This window comes from Plecotus auritus (assembly GCF_963455305.1).
Source record: "Plecotus auritus genome assembly, chromosome: 2".
Lineage (NCBI taxonomy): Eukaryota > Metazoa > Chordata > Mammalia > Chiroptera > Vespertilionidae > Plecotus > Plecotus auritus.
Genome location: NC_137771.1, coordinates 228,247,078 through 228,267,864, shown reverse-complemented (window position 1 = coordinate 228,267,864; position 20,787 = coordinate 228,247,078). Strand labels below are relative to the sequence as shown.

The following is a 20,787-nucleotide window of genomic DNA, read 5'->3' as shown; positions in this document are numbered from 1 at the left end:
CAAACCACCACAGGCCCCTCGCCCAGGCTGCCTCACACCCCAAGGGAACCCCACCCTGATCCGGGACACCCTTTAGGGCAAACCAGCTGGCCCCCACCCGTGCACCAGGCCTCTATCCTATCTAATCCTATCTAAGAAAAGAATAATATGCAAATTGACTGTCACTCCAACACACAAGATGGCTGCCCCCATGTGGTCAAAGGTGACTGCCCCCATGTAGACACAAGATGGCTGCCACGAGATGGCCAGCAGGGGAGGGCAGTTGGGAGGGACCAGGCCTGCAAGGGAGGGAAGTTGGGGGCAATCAAGCCTGCAGGGGAGGTCAGTTAGGGGTGACCAGGTCTGCAGGGGAGGGCAGTTAGGGGTGACCAGGCAGGCCTGCAGGGGAGGGTAGTTAGGGGCAAACAGGCTGGCAGGGGAGCAGTTAGATATCAACCAGGCTGGCAGGGGAGTGGTTAGGGGGTGATCAGGCTGGCAGGCAGAAGCGGTTAGAGGCAATCAGGAAGGCAGGCAGGCGAGCAGTTGGCAGCCAGCAGTCCTGGATTGTGAGAGGGATGTCCGATTGCCCATTTAGGCCTGATCCTGGTGTCCACATGGGGGTAGGATTGGGCCTAAATGGGCAGTCAGACATCCATTGAGGGGTCCCAGATTGGAGAGGGTGCAGGCTGGGCTGGGGGACACACCCCCCCTTGCATGAATTTCATGCACTGGGCCTCTAGTGTGTGTGTGTGTATATATATATATATATATATATATATATATATATATATATATATACACACACACATACATATGTAATACTAGTATCAGTCTTTAAAAAAAAAAAGTTTTTTGACACCAGCATCAGCACAGACCCGTTAGTAACGCGTTGCTCTATGACATCATGACGCTTATGACATCACTAGGCGATGGGAATCTTCAGCTCCATTATAATCTTAAGGGGCCACGGTCACACATGTGGTCCGTCATTGGCCGACATCATTATGCGGTGTATGACTGTAGAACGTTTTCTGGGGGGAAGTGAGTTTGGAATTAGGACTTAAAGAAATGTGGCAGAGACAAAGAATAAAGGTATTCCGGGCAGGTGTGGGGCGGGAAGACCAGGTGCAGACAGCGTACTTGCCCAGAATGAAGGACAGAGCAGTGGACACAGCACATGGCAGGTGTGTTGGGTCAGGCTGGCTGGGAAGCATAAACAGTGTTCCCAGGTGAGACTGGAGGGTCCTGGGGACCCCCAGAGGTTAGGAGGTGAGCGTAACCAGGAGCTCAGGAATTGAAACGGATTCAACCGCTGGGCAGCCATTGCGAGAGGTTACAAGGACCTCGTGAACGGACGCACGCGCAGCCTTCCGGGGCATAGAGACACACCTAGGAGGGTCGTCTCTATAGCGCCCTCTGCCCTGAGCCCCGGGGGCTCCCCCAGTTCCGCTCACTCGGGGAGCGAGTGCAGCCAGGGAGTGCTCCCGCCCTACCCCAGTTCCCAGGCTTGCACAAAAACACTCTTTTTTTCTGGAGTCAGAAATTATTCAAGTTATATTATCTTTTCTAAAGGTATCTCTGTTAAATCTAAGGAAAACGAGCCCTAACCGGTGTGGCTCAGTGGATAGAGCGTCGGCCTGCGGACTGAAGGGTCCCAGGTTCGATTCCGGTCAAGGGCATGTACCTTGGTTGCAGGCACATCCCCAGTGGGAGGTGTGCAGGAGGCAGCTGATCAATGTCTCTCTCTCATCGATGTTTCTAACTCTCTATCCCTCTCCCTTCCTCTCTCTAAAAAATCAATAAAACATATATATTTTTTAAAAAATCTAAGGAAAACGTGATCATTGAAAAACACAGAGCACTTGTCAGCAGTCAAGTCTCCAGAACATAGCACGGGTTTCTGCTCCTGGAACTGCGGAGCGACTGGCCAGGTCCTGACTCGTTACAAACCCTGTTTCAGAGAATCTTGTTCTGGAAGTTCCCTTTAGGAACGGGTACAGAAATAGGGAAGAAGCCTGCCCAGGGTCACAGAGGGAAAGCGTGAGGGAGCAAGGGTTCCGACCCAGGCTTCTGCACCCCGCTTTTACCAACAAGTGCCCTATATCGGACCTTTGCCTCTCAGAGTTTATATGGCAGGAAAATGCTGCGGTACCGTGTGGAGCTGTTGATACTTGCTTTGGAAAAACAGCTAGCGGGTTCTTATGCCGGGTGGTTAGCCACCGGCAAGCAGCTTAGAAACGAGGTGGGAGGCAGGGAGTCAGGCAGCAGGCCCACTCACGGCAGCCGGAGAAGAATGCAGAACAGGACGCACAGCGGGGTTGCGCTGAGCCAGTCATTCTTCGCTCTAAGTTGCCCCTGCGCGCCTGCTGTGTGGCCGGCACGTTCTCGGGGCTGACGCTGCAGCCGTGAGCAAGACAGTGATGAAGTCCTGCCCTGTGGGGCCTCCTTTCTCATGGGGAAGGCAGATAACAAGCAAATAGATGCGTATTTTTTAAACATTTTTATTGACTTCGGAGAGGAAGAGAGTGGGAGAGAGAGAAACATCCATGATCAGAGAGAATCACGGACCGGCTGCCTCCTGCACGCCCCACGCTGGGGATGGAGCTCACAACCCGGGCCTGTGCCCTGACCGGGAATCCAATGGTGACCTCCTGGTTCGTAGGTCGACACTCAACCACTGAGCCATGCCGGCCAGGCTGGATACATGTTCTGTGACAGAGAGTGACCGTGGCTGTCAGGAGAGTAAAGCAAGGCCCAGGGCAGGAGGTGGGGAACTGCTCTTCACACCGGGGTGAGAGACGGCTCCGGCTGTGGAGGCAGCGTTGGAGCTGAGACCCAGCCACGTGCACGTCTAATCTAGTAAAAGAGCATTTGGAAGGCAGCAGTTTCAGACTCCACTGGAAAAACGTATGTGGTTCATTGCATCCGTTAAACTAAAAATAGCAGCAGTACCATCTGTAGCTTCTAACCCAGCCAAGGAGATCAAGCCAATTCAACCTAGTAAGCCGGGGGGCGGCGGGGGCGGGGGGAACAGTCTTTACAGGAAACACAAATAAGGTGCTTAGAATAGTTTGGAAGGCATCAGAAATTACAACAAATATAAATGAACCAACATGGTTAATAGAAGCAAAGGCCGTCAGATTTATTTTTCAGAAACAAAACCCAGCTGCCCCCCTTAGCCACGTCCGTCCGTGTCCCGGCAGTGGGATATCCAAAGCAGAGCACTCCAGGGGACCGGCGGGTCTGCATGGCTATGAAAACTAAACGTTGACCTTTTTTTTGTTTTGTTTTGTTTTTTTATATATTTTATTGATTTTTTACAGAGAGGAAGGGAGAGAGATAGACAGTTAGAAACATCGATGAGAGAGAAACATCCATCAGCTGCCTCTTGCACACCCTCCACCAGGGATGTGCCCGCAACCAAGGTACATGCCCTTGACCGGAATCGAACCCGGGACCCTTCAGTCCGCAGGCCGACGCTCTTATCCACTGAGCCAAACCGGTTAGGGCAACGTGGACGTTTTTAAACGATGATTTCTTATTGTCACTTTGCTTTGTTCTCACCCTCAGCCGTTATCGGACCTCCTGGCGTGCGCGTAGAAGCACTTGCTAATTCCTTACACGTCCGTTTCTTAGCCCCGAGGATTGAGAAGGAACACGAGACGTGGACCATGAAGAATATTTATAACTCGTGGGTTTATAACGTGGAATATTGGAAGAACGGCTCGGACATAAAGGTGAGCTGGGCAGGTCGCTGGTACTTCAGACGCAGGCTCCCTGCTCTTTGCTCGGTGTGGGTCTGAGGCCATGATGATGGGGAGGGGGCCAGGGGGGGGGGGGGAGTACGCTAGGGGGCCCTCTAGTCAGGGTCTCACAAGGAGGCAGCAACCTAAGGTCCAGAGGACCTAAGGCCTGTGAGCACCCAGCGCTCCCAGTCTGAGGGAGGACCAGCGTCCCCGGCTCACGCTCCCAGGCCCCTAGGGAAGTGCGTGGAGCAGACGTGTGGGTGCTGGGGCGGCGAGAGCAGACGTCCCGTGCCTTCCCGAGGGGAAGTTGCAAAAGAAGGCAGCGCTGACTCGGCGGTTGGCTGGGGAACTGGGGGAGGCTGAGTCGGGGGATCCACGGAGTCAGGTGGTCGCTGAATGACGACCGTTTCATGGCCTGAACCCCAAGCCCCACCTACACCACGGACAGTCCAGTCCACGGTCAGGCAGCCCACCCCGGGCTGAGCAGTGTCACGTGGTACCTGCTGCGGCCACTTTTCCCCATCGCTCTCCTCTTCTTCGGGGGGCAGTCCCTTCCAAACCATGGGCTGGGGAGGGAAGACGTGGCCCCTGCCACCGAGGGACCGGTCACATGCTTGACCTCAGCTTCCTCATGTCTGCGCAGTGGCCACCGTGACCCCCTTCGTCAGCAAAACGGGAGGAGAGCCCGCGGCTTGGGGTGTCTGGGGGGCCGGATGACGAGGGAAAACCAGGCCGCACCCCCTCGCCTGGCCAGTGGGATGGTCAGCACCCGGGGCCCCTTCCCCAGACGCAGACACGTGGAGTGGTTTTCTCTCGGCCCGGGTCAGGTTTATCCCTGTTCTTAGTGCTTCTCAGCTGAAAGCCACGTGTGGCCCCAAACGGACGTACCTGTATGTTATGTACCTTACGTTACATACATGGGTGTTATCTCCTCCGCATCCGGTGTTGATTTTATCACTTAATTCCCAGGCGTTTGGCGGCAAAGGGTCAGCCACGTGTATGGTCTTAGGAATGTTGTAATTAAATTTACGTATACGTACCGCGTAGCCCCCCGCAACATTTCAAGGTAACTTTCCCCCCAGAAAATGCTCCATTAAAGTATGCAAGATATCCACCTTACTTTTAAAAACAAAAATTTAATTGATTTCAGAGAGGAAGAGACAGGAAGAGAGAGATAGAAACATCAATGATGAGAGAGGATCATTGATTGGCTGCCTCCTACACGACTGGGGATTGAACCCACAACCCGGGCCTGTGCCTTGACTGGGAATCGAACCGTGACCTCCTGGTTCATAGGTCGATGCTCATCCACTGAGCCACGCTGGCCGGATGCCATGGCTGGTTGATCTGTGCCGTGGCTGGATGTCTCTGTCCCCCACCCCAAGTCCACGTGTTGAAACGTAAGCCCTCGTGGGATGGTGGCGGAAGGAGGGGTGATCAGGTCACGAAGGGGGAGCTTTTATGCACGAGACCCCGGAGACTCCTCGCCCCTCCCGCCCTGTGAGGACTCCGAGGAAGTAACAGCCTTGGGCAAACTATGGCCCCCGGGCCGGATCCGGCTGTTCTATCCGGTTCTCTTGCTCTCCCCTCCGCTCCTTTACTTTGAATTTATATTAGTTCACACAAACACTCCATCCATGCTTTTGTTCCGGCCCTCCGGTCCAGTTTAAGAACCCATGGTGGCCCTCGAGTCAAAAAGTTTGCCCACCCCTGATAGTAGCACCTTCGAGCCAGGAAGTGCGTCCCCACCAGACACCAGGTCTGCTGGCACCTGGACCTTGGATCCAGCCTCCGGAGCTGTGAGGGCTCTTGTTTATAAACCCCCGTTTCTGGTTTCCTGCCCAGGCAGCCCCCCGCTCCCCCAGCAACAAGACCATGTGGTCTCTTCGCGCCTGCAGATGCGTCCTAGAGGCCCGAGTTAGGTCCCTAACGGAGAGCAGACGCGGCTTTTAGAAACGCTATTGCTTCCTGATGGGAGAGAGTGAGACCAGAAGTTGCCCAGGAGGGAAGGAGGGCTGGAGAAGCCATCGGAGGGCCCCGCCGCTCGCTCTCTGCCGTGGCTCTGCCTCCCAGGGTCGCCTTCAATAAGAGAGCATCGCAGGGTGCCAGAGGGATTAGATCTCTAGGAACGAAAGCAGGAGTTGGGGCTTTTCCTTTTGGTTTGAATTATTAGGAGTCACGCCAGACACTTCATGTGCCCGGTGGGTATAACCCAGTCCCCGCCCTCCGCCGATTTAGCTTCTCGTGCAGTAAAGGAATATCAACAAGATGTCGGTCAGCGTGCTGAAACCGGTTTGGCTCATGGATAGAGCGTCGGCCTGCGGACTGAAGGGTCCCGGGTTCCATTCCTGTCAAGGGCATGTACCTTGGTTGTGGCCACATCCCCAGTGGGAGGTGTGCAGGAGGTGGCTGATCGATGTTTCTCTCTCATCGATGTTTCTAGCTGTCTATCCCTCTCCCTTCCTCTCTGTAAAAAAATTAATAAAATATATTAAAAAAAAAAAAAAAAAAAGATGTCGGTCAGCCCAATCCCCAGGGAAAGATAACAGGCTCCCAACGTCCACAGGTCTGTGCTCCCTCCCCGTGCGGTTCCTGCGCCCGCAGCAGGCTCGCCAGGGGCCCCGCTCCTAGGCAGTTCCAACCGGGATGGACATGCAAGGGGCAGGTGCTCCTAACGCCCCGGCTTGGGGTTCTCAGATCCAGTCATGATATCTTACATTCAGATCAAGCTGAGAGGAGTCGGGATGCCCCCTCCAGGCAGGCGGTGGTGTGGGCCCTGCGGGTGAGGTGGGCCCCTGGGGGAGGGCACCCGGGGTGCAGGAGCGGAGAAGCGATGCAGAGGGAACCCCAGCAGCCAGACTGAGACTCGTACTCTTGTCTCGGAAGGAAAGTCACGCTGAGTCTTCCTGTCGACGACCGTGTATCAGTCAGCTCGGGCTGCCGTAACAAAACAGCCCAGGCGGCGACCTCAGGACAGGGTGATGGCCTCCGGGTTCTGGAGGCTGAGGCAGGTCACGGCATCTGCAGGGCTGGGTCCCTCGAGGCTGAGGGACCGGCTGCTCCAGGCCCCTCCCAGCCTCTGCTGGTCGCTGATAACCTTGGGCACCCCGGTTATCGCTCCCATCTCTGCCCTCATCTTCACACGGCCGCCTCCCTGCGTGCGTGTCGGTGTCCACACGTGCTCTTCGTATGAGGACACAGGTCATGCTGGCATCCTCTTACCCTGATTGCCTCCTAATGACGTCATTGTAACATGCTTGTCCCTGGAAAGCCCACCCTATATCCAGCTAGGTCTCTCTCCAAGGCACAGGGGTTAGGACTTCAGCGTGTGAACTGGGGGTGAACAATTCAACATGTGCAACTAGGAGGTCCTTTTTTCAAAGGAAGTGGCATGGTTTGTGTGTTGTTTAAACTAGAGAATTGAGGAAACACGTTTGTGCTCTGGCCGGTGTGGCCCAGTGGATAGAGGGCGTCGGCCTGCAGACCAAGGGTCCCAGGTTCGATTCCGGTCAAGGGCACATACCTTGGTTGCAGGCTCCTCCCCGGCCCGGGCCTGGTCGGGGCACCTGCAGGAGGCAACCAATCGATGTGTCTCTCTCACATCGATGTTTCTCTCTTTCCCTTTCTCTCCCACTCGCTCTAAAAATCAATGGGAAAATGCCCTCCGATAAGGATTAACAAAATAAAACAAAAAACAAAGAAGCTCGTGTGTGAGGATCGGTCAGTGCTTGCGCCCCTCTTAGAAGGGACCCCGGGATGAACTGGGAGATGTGTGTGGTCCCTTCATCTTCCTGTCTCTAGCCTGACTTTCGGATTATACCTGGAAAGAGGGGGGCGGTGGGGGAGTCCCTCCCTGCTGAGGCCTGTTCTTACCTTTGTCTCCCTCACTAGTACGCAGTGACCTGTCAGTATGACTTCGAGGTCCTCAGAAACCTGGCGCCGTGGACCACTTACTGTGTGCAAGTCCAGGGCTTTCTTCCCGACCGGAACAAAAGCGGGCAGTGGAGCGAGCCCGTCTGCGAGCGAACCATCAGCGACGGTGAGTCTGCGCCCCCCGCCACGCTTCCAAGAGCTTTGCACGCGCCGTGCAGCCCAGGCTCCCCCAGGTCCGCCCCGCCTGCTGGGCTCCGTGCTCCTGGGAGCAGGGCGCTGGGCTGGGGCCACAGTAACAGCCAAGCCCCTCCGAGAGGGAGGCCTTCCCTCGTCCGGTCCCAGGGCGCTGCCACGCTGCGTTTGTTACCGGACAACCCAGGGGTCCGGCGGCCTGTCACTCCCTGAGCCAGTTCAGCAGAGACAGGGTTGAATCCCAGAGGAGCGTTTATTCCAGTCCTGCCGGCGGCACGGGAGAGCAGCGGGTCACCCACAGAAATCTGCTCTGCCCCCGCATCAGCCGGCTGCTTATATCAGGTAGAAGGACGCGGATTACAGGGGAAGGAGGCAGAACGGTGCCAAATGGGCAGGTTACAGGCAAGGCAGGTGGGAGACTTGCAAAGGCCTGTGGGTGTGCAAAGGGCCCGGGCCTTCAAAGGGCCGGCGGCTCCGGTCTCTGCTACAGGTTGTCAGTCTTCCCACGATCATAGGCAGCCCCGACGGGGAGGACGGGCCACGCCTCCAGGTGAGCCCCCAGGTCCCCAGTGCAGCCGCCAGCCAGGGCGGGACGCGCCTTCTCTCATCAGAACAGCACAGTCACGTGAACAGCACGGCTGGTGTTCCTTACAGCCCCGCTGGCTCCCGGCATTCTGTCGCTGCCCCTGTCGCTGTCCCTGTCGCATTCACGCTGACTCAGCAAATTGGTTTTTGTCACGGAACTCATTTCTCGCCCCATTTTGCTTTGTCTCGTCTGCGGCTTTGCCCAGAGGAGTGGTGAGACCCTTGCCCCCTGGTCCTCAGAGTCAGAGCGTTGGTATGCTCCGGGGCACCCCACCCACCCCCCCCTTGTGGCTGCACACCAGCTGCCTGCAGGGCGCCGGCCCCTCTGAATAGGGCGGGCTGTTACATAAGCTGCTTGCTCTTCCTTGTCCACAAAGTCGTGGGAAAGACTTTGCAAATATCAGCTGCCTTGGGCACCCTGGGCCGAGGACGTCTGGGGCTAAGAGCCTGCGGTCAGGCGTGCCTGCCAAGGGTGTGTTTGCTCCCAGAAACGCTGCCCTGGGGATCCGCATTCTTAGCGTGTTTGACACCTGTTGGGAGGGTCTGCCACGCCTGCCCGGGCATGGCCCGCTTGACCTGTGGTTAACCTCGTCCCAACGGGAGGCAGCCACCGGACGCCCCCTCCGTTCGGGTGCCCGCTGCTGTTCCCCTAGTTACCGTCCTCCGTGTGAGGGTGCGAGGTGCCGCCGGAGGGTCCCTTCTGGAAAGTGTGTGCTGTTCCCGGAGAGCGGCCTCCGGCTCCATGTCCTGTGGTTCCCGGAATCAGCTTGGTCTTTCCTCGCCTTTGGTAAACGCACCAGCCGTCGGGGCGGAGGCGGGACTCTGCCCTGTCCCGGGCTCGTGCCCTGCGGCTTCGTCTGAGCGGAGGGCAGAGGGCGGGAAGTCTGCTGCCTCTCCGGAGGGAGGGGACTCCCTGGCCACCCTCCTTTCTCTTCCTGCTGCCCCTCCATTACCACACCCTCTTGCCCCACCGGCCCAAGGTCAGTGGCCGGGACACTTGCCTGCCCCTCCCCGGTCTCAGCCACACCTTCAGATAACAGCCGCCAGCCCTCGGGGCCCCACCTCCGGTCCAGACCTGCCCTGCGGGTTTCCTCACTGCATTCCTCTCAGCAGTCATCTGGGCTTGAACCTTGGGGGCCCCCATCCTGCAGAGTCACTAGAACCTCTGACCTTGCAGTCACCCCTCTTTCCTCTGCTTGCCATCTGCCTTCCCAGAGCTTCACTAGGGCCCGACTGTCCCCACACCCCGTCCCTCCCGCTGTGAACGCCGACCTCATGGGACCCGGGCCAGGTCCTGAACTGGCCTGTGTGAAAGGGGAGGAATAAAAAGTGCTGTGGGACCCGGCACAGAGCGAGCCCTGAGTATATGCCAGACATGTTACTGTCCCTAATACCGATCGTGTTAAAATCACATCGCTAAGTGTTCCTCAAGGGCGATACCATCCGAAGTGTCAGGAGCCATATAACTTAATCAAAAAGAACAGTTTTGCCGAAACCGGTTTGGCTCAGTGGATAGAGCGTCGGCCTGCGGACTGAAGGGTCCCGGGTTCGATTCCGGTCAAGGGCATGTACCTTGGTTGCGGGCACATCCCCAGTGGGAGGTGTGCAGGAGGCAGCTGATGGATGTTTCTAGCTCTCTATCCCTCTCCCTTCCTCTCTGTAAAATATCAATAAAATATATTTTTTTTAAAAAAAAGAACAGTTTTTCAAGTATGTGGGGACGATAAATGATCGCCCACTAACTAACAAAAACCAGCCTTTTCTACAAGAAAAGGGAAAGTACGCCCCATTGAAAGGGGCTTTTGTCACACCCCCTCGAGGTCTGTTTAGAGGGGTGACCTCATGGAAAGCTCGCCGCCCTTTTCCGTGCAAGCTTTGTAAGGTCTCTGCTTCCCCAGGAGGAAAAGCGAGCTGTGGAGGGTGAGCTGACGCCCAGGGTCGCTCCCCTAGTAAACGGCAGAGCACAGGCGGGCGAGGCCCAGGCCGCGGCGCTGTGATGCCCACCGCAGGTCCCTTCCCTGGGTGGCTCGGCGCGACGTCCCTGCGGATGAAGCAGAGACGCGAGTCCGCGCCCGTGCAGCGCTGTGTGCAGGGCGTGTGGGCCGATGGGCGCCGGAGCTCCCGGCCTGTGGGAAGCAGGTCCTCTCTCGCCCTCTTCTCCCTCGGGGTCCTTCTGGCCACGGGCTGTGGGGTGTGTGTCTGAGTGGGGCTCCGGCCTCGGGAGAAGAGGTTTTTCCAGAACAGGGGGCTCCTTGCCGCGGCGAGGGGATCGAGTTCTTGTTTGGTGTGTGTGTGTGGCATGGGGGGGGGGGGGGGGTGACACTTGTTTGCGATGCTAGGTCCTCAAACAGCTGCTGGGTTTCTTCTCCTCCCCCCGCCCCCACCTCCTGGGGTGGATGGATGGGCCCTGCTCCCAGGAGTGGGGACAGGATCCAGTGGTGGGGACAGTGTTAGGTGGCTGTGAGCCACTTGGTAGGAACAGAATGTAACCCGCGCTGTCTCCCTGCAGACAGCGCCCCCTCCTGGATCGTGGTGACCGTCGTCCTGGCGGCCTCCGTGTTGGCGGCCTGCCTGCTGCTCGCCGGCTGCTTCGCGCTGCTGTGGAGCATCTACAAGGGCACCAAGTACACCTTCTCCCCGAGGAACGCGCTCCCGCAGCACCTGAAGGAGGTAGGTGGTGGGGGGCGGGGGTGTCGGGTGCAGGGCGGGGCCTGACCGCAGGGAGCTTCAGGCCTGCAGGCGCCTGCTGGTCCTGCCTGGGGCCTGCTGGTCCTGCCTGGGGCCTGCTGGTCCTGCCTGGGGCCGGCTGGTCCTGCCTGGGGCCTGCCGGTCCTGCCTGGCGCCTGCCGGTCCTGCCTGGGGCCTGCTGGTCCTGCCTGGGGCCTGCCGGTCCTGCCTGGGGCCTGCCGGTCCTGCCTGGCGCCTGCCGGTCCTGCCTGGCGCCTGCCGGTCCTGCCTGGGGCCTGCCGGTCCTGCCTGGGGCCTGCCGGTCCTGCCTGGGGCCTGCCGGTCCTGCCTGGGGCCTGCCGGTCCTGCCTGGGGCCTGCTGGTCCTGCCTGGCATCTGCTGGTCCTGCCTGGGGCCTGCTGGTCCTGCCTGGGGCCTGCCGGTCCTGCCTGGGGCCCGCCGGTCCTGCCTGGGGCCCGCCGGTCCTGCCTGGGGCCCGCCGGTCCTGCCTGGGGCCTGCTGGTCCTGCCTGGGGCCTGCTGGTCCTGCCTGGCATCTGCTGGTCCTGCCTGGGGCCTGCTGGTCCTGCCTGGGGCCTGCTGGTCCTGCCTGGGGCCCGCTGGTCCTGCCTGGGGCCTGCTGGTCCTGCCTGGCACCTGCTGGTCCTGCCTGGCACCTGCTGCTCCTGCCTGGGGCCTGCTGCTCCTGCCTGGGGCCTGCTGCTCCTGCCTGGGGCCTGTGCTCAGCCACAGCCTGAAGGGAGGAGCAGAGGTCGTCCCAGGAGCTGTCCCCCCACCTGGAGGCCGTGCCCTTTCCGACCTTCCTGCCTGAGCCCCAGGCCGTCAGGGAGCCCAGGTGCCGATGGCTCTGGGACAGGAAGGCGGTGCTCCGAGTGGCACCAGGAGAAAGAAAGGGAAAACCCTAGGCTCCGGGCCGGCAAACAGCTGGGAGCAGGGATGGCTGTGTTCACGTCGGGGGGGTGGGGGGGGGCGCCCGAGTGACTGGAATGATGGGCGTGTGCCCTGGACGTAGAGGCTGTTTCAGAGGCTTAGGGAGGAGAGGCTGTGTCTGGATGGAGCCGGGAGGACTCAGCTCAGCGGCACAGGGCCGTGCGCGGACACTTAGAATGAAAACAGGCCTGTCCTAGCTGGGGTGGCTCAGTGGATGGAGCGTTGGACTGAAGGGTCTCAATTCGATTCCGGTCAAGGGCACATGCCCAGTTTGTGGGCTCGATCCCCAGTGTGGGGTGTGCAGGAGGCAGCCAATCCATGATTCTCTCTCAACATCGATGGTTCTCTCTCTCTCTCCCTTCCTCTCTGGAAAAAAAAAAAAAAAAAAAAGGGCAGGCCGGGCCCAGCCCCAAAGGGCCCATCGCTGGTCTCACACACCAGCAAGGGCTCCAGGTTGGAGGTTGGCGTCCAGGAGGCTTAGTGGGGAGCACCCGTGGGAATAGTGCCTCTAGGGGTGCAGGGCAGCAGGATGTGGGGGCACAGAGCTGGGATGCAGTCATAGCAGCAGCCTCAGCCAGTCTGGGGGCCCTGGAGCTGGGACGGCTCTTTGGAGGTGCCCTACGCTGAGGCCAGAGGGCCTGCGAGCCCCACATTCCCCCGGGGGTGGGGGTGGCTACGCCCAGGAGGGAGTTACCGGCAAGGGGACCACTCAGCTGTGTTAGCAGCCAGCAGGCTCTGGGTACCCAGGGGGCAGTGCCCCCCCCCCGCCCCACCGAAGGAGGTTGGGTTGCACCTCAGCGTCCACTACAGGCCACCCCTGTGCCCCAGGGTCCACCGGAGCAGCTCCTGCAGGGGTCAGCCGGCTCCTGGGAAGTTAAACAGGCGGGCTGGTGGTGTCAGTCACAGGCCTGGCCTTGCCGCTCCGAGATCCCTCCACAGCCTCCGCCCGTGACCAGGCTCTGCTGACCTGGCGGGGGGGCTGCTGACCTGGCTGGGCACCCGGACCCTTGGCTCTGCCAGGGCTGCACCTCTGACCACCAGGCCCTTCTCCGGCTGTGGCTGCAGCCTGTAACCACCGCCTTCAGAACTGGGCGGGCGCCACCAGGGGGCGCCACCAGGAGACGCCCGGGGACTCCGAGTGCCACCCATGGAGCGCAGCCTTGGCGTCTGCCTGGCGCCGGCTGGTCCTGCCTGGCACCTGCTGCTCAGCCACGGCCCGAAGGGAGGAGCAGAGGTCGTCCCAGGAGCTGTCCCCCCACCTGGAGGTCGTGCCCTTTCCGACCTTGCCGGCTGGTTTCTTGGCCAGAGGGGCCTGGCGTGCGGAGGGGCAGCCCTGACTTAGGGTCCCAGGGGTTTCTGCTGGGTCTCCTGCGGGAATCCTCTCCACCAGAGGTCAGCAGATATTTTTAAAGGGCCAGAAAGCAAATATTTTAGGCTTTGCAGGTCTAGAGGCAAAACCGAGATTTTATGTGGATATTTATATAACCACTTAAAAATAAGCATTTAAAACTCTAAAACCAGCCAGACCCGTGTGGCTCAGAGGTTGCGCGTCGACCTGTGAACCAGGAGGTCACAGTTGGATTGCGGGCTCCATCCCCAGGGTGGGACGTGCAGGAGGCAGCCGATCAATGATTCTCTTTTATCATTGACGTTTCTCTCTCTCTCCCTCGCCCTTCCTCTCTCTCTAAAAAGCAATAAAATAATTAAACAGAGTAACTTTAAAAAAAGAATCTCCTAGAGGTGAAAGGCGAGATGTGGCGTTTGCAGCAGGAAGAACAGAGGGGCGGCCCCTCACTCTGGGTAGAAGGCGCCTTGGAAATGGAGACCCGAGAGGAAGCCACACTATGGTGTTATTTTTGCTCCAGGCTTCACCATCAAAGAGACGGGAAAGGAGGGGTTGGGGCTCTGTGACAATCAAAGTGGAGGGCCGCCCCTCCTCCCCCCCGCCCCCCCCCCCGCAGGGCTGGACAGCTCTGCCGACGTGACCAGGCGCCAGCTCTGTAACAGCTGAGAAACAGGCGGGGCTGCTGGACAAGGGCCCGCCAGGACGGGAGCTCAGGAGCTGGGAGCAGGTCCGGCTCCTCCCAGGCCGCTCTCCCCCTGACGGCCATGCAGAGGGTCACCCCCCCCCCCCCCCGGAATGTTACGGGGCTGGGGAGGGTTGCTGGGGGTGGGGCGTGGCGGCTGTGAGCTGCATGCGGCTGGACTGCACTGTGCCACCACCAGCTCCGGGTCCACCACCAGCTCCGGGTCCACCAGCTCCGGGTCCACCAGCTCCGGGTCCACCAGCTCCGGGTCCACCAGCAGAGCCACCTGATGGTGCGCCGGAGCCCTAGCACGCCTCCCCGTTCTCGCCTCCCCCCCTTTACCAGGGGAATCGACACAGCTTCTAGTCCAGGGGTGGGCAAACTTTTTGACTCGAGGGCCACCATGGGTTCTTAAACTGGACCGGAGGGCCGGAACAAAAGCATGGATGGAGTGTTTGTGTGAACTAATATAAATTCAAAGTAAAGGAGCGGAGGGGAGAGCAAGAGAACCGGATAGAACAGCCGGATCCGGCCCACGGGCCGTAGTTTGCCCAAGGCTGTTCTAGTCCATTCTCTGCACCCCGGGGTCTGAGGACCGGGGCAGGCTCTTCTTTCCCCCAGCCTCCCCCTTTACCCACCGGAGATGGGACATACTTCCCTCGCCCTCCCCCAGGGCAGATCCTGGGGGCTACCCCAGGGGGCAATGCAGCCAGCAGCTGAGATCAGTCATGTCGGGGCGAGTGAGGTCACATTATGTTGCTACAACACGTCAACTATCTGTAATAATAAAGGCGCAATATGCAAATGGACTGAATGACCCAACAGCAGAACTACCATCTGGACGACCTTCCAGATGACCACGCTATGACTAACACTGGCGCCAGGCCAGCCAAGGCGGGTGCGATGCGATTGGGGGGACGGGGGGTGTCCCGCCATCAGTCCACGATCAGTCACCCCGCCGAGGGAGGCCCAGGCCACCCGGCTGGCGGTGCTGCGGTGGGTGGGTGGGGCCTCCCTCTGCGGGGTGATCAATCGGGGGTCCCTGCAGTCGATCTCCCCACAGAGGAAGCCCAGGCCACTGGCCAGCGATGCTGTGGCGGGTGTGCGGGGTCAGCCGATGGGTGTGCAGGGTCAGCCAGCGATTGCCCCGGAGAGGGAGACCCAGGCCAGCCAAGCAATCACACCCCATGCCTGTCACCCGCAGAGGGAGCCAACCGGTGGTGGGGAAGGGGGACAGCACCCCACAGATGGCAAGTAGTGGCAGCGGCGGGGGGTGGGGGACCAGCTGCCATCAGCCAGGGGAAGGAAAGCCCCGATAGGCCCTGATCACCGGCCAGGCCTAGGGACCCTACCCAAGGGGTCCCGGATTGCAAAAGGGCGCAGACCAGGCTGAGGGACTCCCCCCTCCACCCCACTCCCGTGCACGAATTTCATGCCCCGGGCCTCTAGTTACGGAATAAAACCTCAACACGGTGGGAAGTAACAGGTGGAAGGCTGGAAAGAGCCCAGGTACAGAGCAGACACGGGCCTCGCCATGAAGCACAGCAGTGAGGTGTCACCTTCCGGAGGGAGGCAAAGTGGAGCCAGACTCAGCCCCCCTCCTCCTCTTTGGCAGCGACCTGCACGGGGACGCGTCCGGGAGGGGCCCGCTGCTGGCCCAGAGGGAGGACGAGGAACAGGCTGGGGAAGGGTGGGCGTGCAGAAGGGTGCTTTCGTCGTTGAAATGACCTCCTCGGGGTCATGTTCCTCCTGTTCTAAAGAAGGCTCCTCCGTCTCACCCTCGAGAGGAGGAGCGCGGGTGGCCCCCGGAGATAGAAACGCAGCCGTGAAATCAGCAGGCTGTTCAGGAACCGAAGAGCTGGACACCGGGGTGGCTAGACGGTGGCTCGGGCCTGACTCGCCCCGGCTGCCGTGAGGAGTCCGTGTCCATAACATGCACCGGGTGGACACCCAGCACGAGCCACGCAGGCTTTAAATTGCCAGGAGCCACCATTTTCAAGGTGAAAAGGGGCAGACAGCCATAGTGGTAACCACCGTATGGGACCCAGCATATCGGAAAGGCCTCGGCAGGCAACCAGGGTTTCGGCAGTGACTGAAACACGCCCTTCTCCACGCGTGCCTGGGGAGCCTGGGTGTGCTTGGCGCTTAGCGCGCCTGCTGGTGGGGACCGGCTGTGTCTCGGGTGGGCTGGTGGCTCCCCAGCTGGACGGGAGGACTGAGGGCTGACTCCAGGGACAGGGACCCAGGATGCTGGGAGCACCCGAGGCTCCCCCCGCCCACGACAGCCCTGCTTCCTGGAGGAGATGGCGCGTGGGCTGTGTCAGGGCAGCCGCAGTGTGACTGGCCCCCAACCTCCTCCCAGGCACCTGTGGGCCCTCGGAAAACGAGGTGCTGATTTGTTGTTTCTTTCTCCTTTATATATATATATATATTTTTTTTTTTTAATTGATTTCAGAAAGGAAGGGAGAGGGAGAGAGAAACATCCATGATGAGAGAGAATCACTGATCGGCTCCCTCCTGCACGCCCCCCACTGGGGATCGAGCCCGCAACCCGGACATGTGCCCTGACCGGGAATCGAACTGCGACACAGCTCGACACAACCACCGAGCCACGCGGGTCGGGCAGAACTCCCTTCCCTTCTAGGCCGAATAACGTTCCCTTGTGTGGGTGGACCACACGTTGTGTGTCCGTTTATCTGCCAGTGGGCACCCGGGTTCTTTTCACCTCTTGGCGGCCGCCGCGATTGTTGCCGTGAACTTGGGGGTGCAGGTACCGCTCCGAGACCCTGCCTCAGGCCTCTGGGGGTCTCCCCGGGAAGGATTGCTGGGTCACATGGTCACCAATTTTGTGAGGAACTCTCCTACTGTTCTTGTCATATTTTTTAAAACCACGTTTTCCAGGCCTAGCCAGTCTGGCTCAGTGGATAGAGCGTTGGCCTGTGGACTGAAGGGTCCCGGGTTCGATTCCGGTCAAGGGCACATACCTCGGTGGCGGGCTCCTTCCCAGCTCAGGCCCTGGTCGGGGCGGTGCAGGAGGCAACCCATCAGTGTGTTTCTCTCACATCCATGTTTTTCTCTCTGTCTTTCCCTCTCCCTCCCACTCTCCCTCAAATCAATGGGAAACACCCTCGGTGAGGATTAACTAACAAGTCAACACGAAGCCGCATTTTCCAGCCCAGAGACCAGTGAAAGCTCTGAGCCCAGGCCAGGGGGCCTCCGCTCACTCGCTCTCTCTCTCCTCCCCTCGCAGTTCCTCAGCCGCCCCCAGCACAACCGGCTCCTGTTCCTCTCCTTCCCGCCCTCGGACGAGAGTGACGTTTTCGACAAGCTGAGTGTCGTCACCGAAGTCTCGGAAAGCAGCCAGCAGCCCCCGGGGGACAGCAGCGGCCTCGGGACCCCGTAGGGGCGGGGCCTGCCCCCCAGCTCGTCCCTGGGAAGGGTACACCCCACTTCTCAGCGCTGCCTCTGAGGGCGACAAGCGACGAGGCCGGGACCCCAACCCAGGACTCGGACGCTGGGCCCGGTCCGGAGCCTCAAACCCAAGCCTGGGTTGACCTGCCAGTGGACGCTCGCCAGAGGACGCCTCGGGGGGGGGGGGGGGGGGGCCTGGCTGCTTCACAGGGGCCGTGAGTAAGCAGCCGCCTCTCGGCTCACTGGCGAAGGAACCGCGCAGTCGGGAGAAATGGAAGCACAGCTCAGGGATCCGATGGGAAGCGGTAAAACCCAATCAGGAAGGGCGCTGGACGGGACAGCACGGACTCAGGTGCTTGGGGTCATGTTCCTCCTGTTCTACGTGGGGCCGGCGCTCCAATAAAGTTCTCCTGTTTGGTCTGCATGTGTCCCCAATGCCACCCCCGCAGGACTGCCTCGCTGCATGAGGCTCTCGCGTGCCTTTATTATTATCATCATCATCATCATCATCATCATTATTATTACTAGAGGCCCGTTGCACGAAGAGATTCGTGCCATAGGCCTTCCTTCCCTTGGTTTTCCTCCAGCACCGGGACCCAGGCCTTCGCTCCGGCCGGAGTCCGCCGTCTTCGTCTTCGCTGTAGACTCCGGAGTCTGCAGTCTTGTCTTCGCTGCGGCACTCCGCTCCTGTAGATCCCTTCACCCGCCCCCCCCCACCCCCCCTCTCATAACAGGCGTCCTGCCCCGCCTGGCCACTCCGCGCCTGGAGCAGCTGGGCGGCCGCCATCTTTGGCCTTCTAATTTGCATACTCACTCTGATTGGCTGTGGGCGTAGCGGAGGCACGGTCAATTTACATGTTTGTCTATCATTAGGTAAGATTATTATTACTACTATTATTTTGGTTACTCCTCACCATTTTTCCATTTATTTTTATCTTCTGTTTGTTTGTTTTCTTCCATTGCTTTTTGGAGAGAATGGAAGGGAGGGGGAGAGACGCAGAGATAACATCAATGTGAGAGAGACGCATCAGTTGGTTGCCTCCTCGCGCGTGCACCCTGACCAGGGCCGAGGATTGAGACTGCAACTGAGGTACATGCCCTTGACCGGGGTCGAACCTGGGACCCTTCAGTCCACAGGCCAATGCTCTATCCACTGAGCCACACTGGCCAGGGCTTGCTGCCATTTTTTATGTCCATTCACTCAGCGGGTATTCGGTAATCCTGCCTGCTGTCCGCCAGGAGCCATTTCCCCACCTGGAGGAGGGAGGCAGGGACCTTGGGCTCAGTGCACTCGTTAAACACGCCTCCTCCCTGCCCACACACAGTAGATGCTCTTGCTGCCTGCACACAGTAGGTGCTCCCACTCCCCGCACACAGTAGGCACTCCTGCTGCCTGCACACAGTAGGTGCTCTTGCTGCCTGCACACAGTAGGCACTCCTGCTGCCTGCACACAGTAGGTGCTCTTGCTGCCTGCACACAGTAGGTGCTCTTGCTGCCTGCACACAGTAGGTGCTCTTGCTGCCTGCACACAGTAGGCGCTCTCACTGCCTACACACAGTAGGTGCTCCCACTCACCGCACACAGTAGGCACTCCTGCTGCCTGCACACAGTAGGTGCTCTTGCTGCCTGCACACAGTAGGCACTCCTACTGCCTGCACACAGTAGGTGCTCTTGCTGCCTGCACACAGTAGGCACTCCTGCTGCCTGCACACAGTAGGTGCTCTTGCTGCCTGCACACAGTAGGCACTCCTACTGCCTGCACACAGTAGGTGCTCCCACTCCCTGCACACAGTAGGTGCTCCCACTCCCTGCACACAGTAGGCACTCCTGCTGCCTGCACACAGTAGGTGCTCCCACTCCCCGCACACAGTAGGCACTCCTGCTGCCTGCACACAGTAGGTGCTCCCGTTCCCCACACGCAGTAGGCGCTCCACAAAGCTGTTCTTACCTGAAACATACCCTCGTGGGTGTGACCTGAACTCCACAAACAGCTCTGCCACACACCCCCCTTCCTTCCCTGTGCCACATCACCCAGCAAAGCAGATTCAGAGGCCCCCAAAGAGGGAAAACATAACCTGAAATAATGGCATTTTTAATGACACTCCCCGGGTGGAGACCAGAAGTCTGCGCTTTCCTGGTGTCATTTTACGGTGCAGAACTTTAAAATTATTCCCATCGGGGAGTGTGAGGGCGTGACCGCCGTGTTTTCCGTTCTCGGTGCCTCACTCTAGCTGGGGCTTGTCTCCAGGAGAAATTGCTTCTCTCCTCCCGCAGGCTCCTCCCCCGTGAGTGGCTGGAGGCCTGTGGACGCCTGGGGCTCAGGAGAGAAGAAAGGAGATGCCCATCAGCACCCTCCCTGCCCGGTCCTTCCGCATCCTTTCTGCTGAATTGCCTGGACCCCACGTCCTCGCCCTCTCTCTTCCTCTCTGACAGCAATAAAAACCATATTTTAAAAAGAGAGAGAGCCCTGACCGGTGTGGCTCAGTGGATAGCGCATCGGCCTGCGGACTGAGAGGTTCTGGGTTCGATTCCGGTCAAGGGCATGTACCTTGGTTGCGGGCACATCCCCCGTAGGGGGTGTGCAGGAGGCAGCTGATGGATGTTTGTCTCTCATCGATGTTTCTAACTCTGTCCCTCTCCCTTCCTCTCTGTAAAAAATCAATAAAATATATTTTTAAATAAATAAATAAGATAAAAATTAAAAAAGAGAGACCCTCTGCGTGGGTTCCCAGTGGGGAGTGGACAGAGCAGCTTCCCCGCAGGTGGGAGTCCTGGGGGGACAGGACGAGATGGAGGCTGAGGCTGCAGCCCCCTCCCAAGGACGGGCAGGTCGGGAAGGGAGGGGACAGAGGGGCGGGGCGGATCCCGGGTTGATGCTGTGGTGGGAACAGGCATCTCCATCTCCACGAACAAGGGCTGGGCTCACCTCCCCCTGCACACACCTCCCCCTACACACACCTCCCCGACACACCTCCCCCTGCACACACCTCCCCCTTGCATACACCACCCTCTGCACACACCTCCCCTCTGCACACACCTCCCCCCTGCACACACCACCCCCTGCACACACCTCCCCAGCACACACCTCCCCCTGCACACACCTCCCCCCTACACACACTCCCCCTTGCACATACCTCCCCCTGCACACACCTCCCCCCTACACACACCTCCCCCTGCACACACCTCCCACTGCACACACCTCCCCTCTGCACACACCACCCCCTGCACACACCTCCCCCTGCACACACCACCCCCTGCACACACCTCCCCTCTGCACACACTACCCCCTGCACACACCTCCCCCTGCACACACCTCCCCCTGCACACACCTCCCCCTGCACACACCTCCCACTGCA

At 59.4% G+C, this 20,787-nt stretch overlaps 1 protein-coding gene across 1 annotated transcript in view; it reads left to right on the top strand.

Annotated features, from left to right (window-relative positions):
- LOC308241347 (interferon alpha/beta receptor 2-like) overlaps positions 1 to 17,989 on the top strand; it is a 62,937-nt gene extending 44,948 nt beyond the window's left edge. The window contains exons 13-16 of the mRNA XM_080654730.1: positions 3,550 to 3,716; positions 7,617 to 7,764; positions 10,885 to 11,045; positions 17,270 to 17,989. Coding sequence (XP_080510856.1) covers positions 3,550 to 3,716; positions 7,617 to 7,764; positions 10,885 to 11,045; positions 17,270 to 17,422 — 629 coding nt within the window. The 3' untranslated portion in view covers positions 17,423 to 17,989. The remainder of the gene's footprint in view (positions 1 to 3,549; positions 3,717 to 7,616; positions 7,765 to 10,884; positions 11,046 to 17,269) is intronic.
- Positions 17,990 to 20,787: the final 2,798 nt, after the last annotated feature.